The following is a 3,760-nucleotide window of genomic DNA, read 5'->3' as shown; positions in this document are numbered from 1 at the left end:
GTGGTATTCTTATTTACCTTTCAAGTAATATCTGCAGATAACAAGAGGTTCGATCAGGAAATGTATCACATGGTAAATTCAGATTTCTGACTTTGACTTGAGAAAAAAAAAGAGAGAGACAAAACACTTTGAAAATAAAGTGGAAAGTAATTCTTATTTTTTGAAACACAAGGTTTCAATTGGACTTGATGAAAAAAGAGACAAAACACTTTGAAAATAAAGCGCAAAGTAATCTTTATTTATTGACACACAACATTTCAAGTGGACTTAATGAAAGACAGCTCCTTTATTGGATTTCTGAAGACAGTTCTTAACTACATTTCCTACTTAACCCTTATCAGTTCTCAGTTTAGAGTTTTAAGACCGTTACAAACTAAGATAATACGTTTTTTACCATTATAAGCCTTCAGACTTCCCGTTGTGGCACGGGGGGTGGGCGATATTTTTGTTGTGGCATCATCTGATTAACACTACTATGGCAATCTGCACAATATGTTTCGCTATAAAATACTTCGTAGGGGGAAAAATTCTATAATGATATTCTTAATCACGTCACTAATGACCATGCCAATAGAAATATTATGGAAGATATATCTTCGTGTTATCATCTGACCCACCAGTGGAAATTATCCATGTCCACAAGAATGTGCACGTAATACCATAGGGGAATGACCCATAAAAATAGATAACTTGGACGAAAGGAACTTAGCCATATTCCTTGATTAATGTTCTATTGTTAAAATCATAATCACGGCTAGAAACGTGAATGTGTGGAAACTTGAAACTTCACCTTAATAACTAAAGAATATAAGAAATACAAGACAGGTCTGCCTACCACAGATGATTATATTAATATGGGTACATTATATTGTTTTTTTGCATTTTTGATCGTGTTTCTATGTTTTCTGTAAAAACATTGTTTTTTTTTTATATCTGGTGCATCTTAAGTTAAAAAACAATTCAAAACTTTTTTTAAAGTAACAGAACTGAACAATCAACTTATGATACAACAACACTTGTATCTACTCAGAAATTCATAAATATTTACAAATACAAAATAGAGAGAGAGAAAAAAGAACATAAGCTCGTAATATTAGATTATTTGTTCTTGAAAAATAACATTAAAAGTTGGGTTACTGAACTCTTTAAAAAATTAGCACGGCCTTCATTGTAATATTGTGTATTTAGCACATTTTGCGCAGAATGAATATAAAATGACGAACGTTGCTAAACTTAAAACCTCTTCTTCTATGACAAAAAATATCAGGCTTAAATAAAATAGGTTCTGATGTTCTTGTCATTTTTGTGTTCATCTTTAACTCTGACTCCAATAATATTACGATATGGAGTAATTTTAGCATGTTACGGTTGTCCATTCCAGCGTTCACACCTGTAGAACCTGGTGCTAAATAACGATAAGTGATTGACCTATAATGTAGTGACGTGTAATATATTTAGAATAGAATTAAAAACCTGTACTATTAAGAAATTAATTAATGTCAGTGACTTGAAAAATAAATTCAATTCGTTAGCATTGAATAATATAATATTAATTTTTGCGACTGAAATCCGGAGATATATTTGTAAATAAAGCAAGGGCGTCCCCAAATTTTTCTTGTACTTAACCAACTTTGAATTATTCAGAGTTAACGACAACCTGTACACATTTTTCACGAACGTACCTCCTTGCTCTTCAAAGCGTGTATAAGCTTTTCTTGTTTCGAGTCTCAATGATTTGTTTAAAATATACGTAAATCAGGGTTAGTATGTTGCTTCAACAATGAGAGGTTGGAAACAAACGATTAAGGTGTTTTTTTTTTCTAACTTGTTTGTTTTTCAGTAATTCTTTGTTCACTTTTTTTCTTGGGCGACATAATACTGTTTACCGAATCTCAGATTGACGTGGGGCACTTTAAAATGCAAAGCATTAGTACATAAATCAAAAGCTTTGCATTTTTTTCAGAAAATGAATGTGTAAGAAATTCTTTTGAAATTTTATATATACTTTTTCAACATTTCTATATATATAGCTATTTGGATTACGCATATTTAAAACAAACTATTGAGATTCGGAACAATAAAAACTTATTATAATGTAAAATAATCCAATAAAAGAAATTACACAAGCTAAAAACAGGCAAGGCCGTTTAGGTTTCCAACTAGATAGCGCACCAGAGTTTTCCTTACCTTGTGATGGTACATTGAGCATTTTGATTTTCCAAAGACACGAATTTATAAACGGAATTTTCTCAGGTAACGAAACCCTGAATTTAAATGAAATATATTCTCAAAGACTCGGACACAAATCCTTGAAAAACGTTCTTTAAAAAACTTATTAGTTTTAAAAGGTCTAAGATCTAATTATTTAAATGATTTTATGAATTTTCATAACAAAGGAACGTTTTAAATTTGAAATAAATACATAATTTTTATTGTTTTGATACAGCGTCGCCCATGATGATACCCGCCATTAAAATTGATTGATTGGACTCTGATAAGTATTGAAATTGACTCTGATAACGGTTGATAAAATCGTATAGCAAGACTTGAGTAATGACACGTGAAGAAAAGAAACAGCTTTCTCTCAGTGGTTTAAAATGGATGCAATTCTATAAAACTCTTTTCGGATTCAACGGTCTATTTTTGTTAAGTTATATATATATACTATAATTCACCCTAAAAATACTAGAAAATGATTTATTTTTTTCAAATTTTAGTAAGAAATATTTAAAAGTAATTTATTAATAATAAACTTACATCATGAAGAATCGTGGGATTTGCCGAAAAGCATAAAAACATCAATAGGTTTAAAACAGATATTACATATTTTCACTATTACATTGAATTCTTAATATTCATTCTTAAAAAATCCTAACTGTTCCTAAGTCAAAATTGTCCTTCAGCGAACAGCATTGTCTTGTTTGCTGCCTGGTGCCCTTTCTTTATAATATAATAAGCTGAAAACAGAGAATTAAAAAAACAGTAAACACATTATCTTCTGTGTGTGGAAAAAAAAAAGAAACACATATGTATATTTAAACCACTTAATGCAGATCAAACCTCATAAGAATTTAATTATTTTACCTAACTATATTTCACACGAAAGAATAAAAAAACAAAATAATTTTCAAGGAACATTAAGCTAGTGTTATCTAATCAGCGAGAAATTGTTAAGCACAAAGTTGTACAATAGGCCATCAGTGCAGTGCTCCATCATAGGGATCGAACTCCAAGTTTTAGCGTTATAAGCCCTCGAGCTTACCGTTGAGCTACTAGGGGACCGTTGGAAGACAAAACACCGACGGAATTGCAAAAAAAAAACACTTAAATTAAACGCTCTTTTAATAGTATTCATCTATTATATTTTTCTAAATGCAGATTTTGTTATTAAGATAACAGTAGTACTTCTATGTATTATTTATAATATAAATTTTAGTAATTATCTTCTTACATTATATAGACAATCGTAAATTTTGTAATTTAAACTCCAGGTATACTTGTACTATGAGCGTATGCAAAAAGAGTACAACAGAAAATATATTCAAGAATAAATCATTTGTTCTTTCCTATAAAATATATTACTTCTGCTAAAACTTACTAGCAGGATATATCAAAATTAGTGAAAATACCTACCGAAAAACTCATCTTGAACATAGTTTGAAAAAATTTTGAGCACAAAATAATATGTTTCTAATGAGGATATTGGTTAATACCAAAACGTCTAAGTTCTTCTAAATGCCCTCCAGTAGCACAGCGGTAT

At 30.1% G+C, this 3,760-nt stretch overlaps 1 protein-coding gene across 1 annotated transcript in view; it reads right to left on the bottom strand.

Moving 5' to 3' along the window:
- Nucleotides 1–217: 217 nt before the first annotated feature.
- Nucleotides 218–3,760, bottom strand: part of LOC106457611 (protein obstructor-E-like) — a 26,152-nt gene continuing 22,609 nt past the window's right edge. The window contains exon 5 of the mRNA XM_022383610.1: nucleotides 218–2,957. Within this exon, the coding sequence (XP_022239318.1) occupies nucleotides 2,900–2,957 (58 nt within the window). The 3' untranslated portion in view covers nucleotides 218–2,899. The remainder of the gene's footprint in view (nucleotides 2,958–3,760) is intronic.

The sequence above is a fragment of the Limulus polyphemus genome, unplaced genomic scaffold, assembly GCF_000517525.1.
Source record: "Limulus polyphemus unplaced genomic scaffold, Limulus_polyphemus-2.1.2 Scaffold351, whole genome shotgun sequence".
Classification (NCBI taxonomy): domain Eukaryota; kingdom Metazoa; phylum Arthropoda; class Merostomata; order Xiphosura; family Limulidae; genus Limulus; species Limulus polyphemus.
Note: the sequence above shows the minus strand (reverse complement) of the source record. Positions and strands in the feature narration are given on the sequence as shown.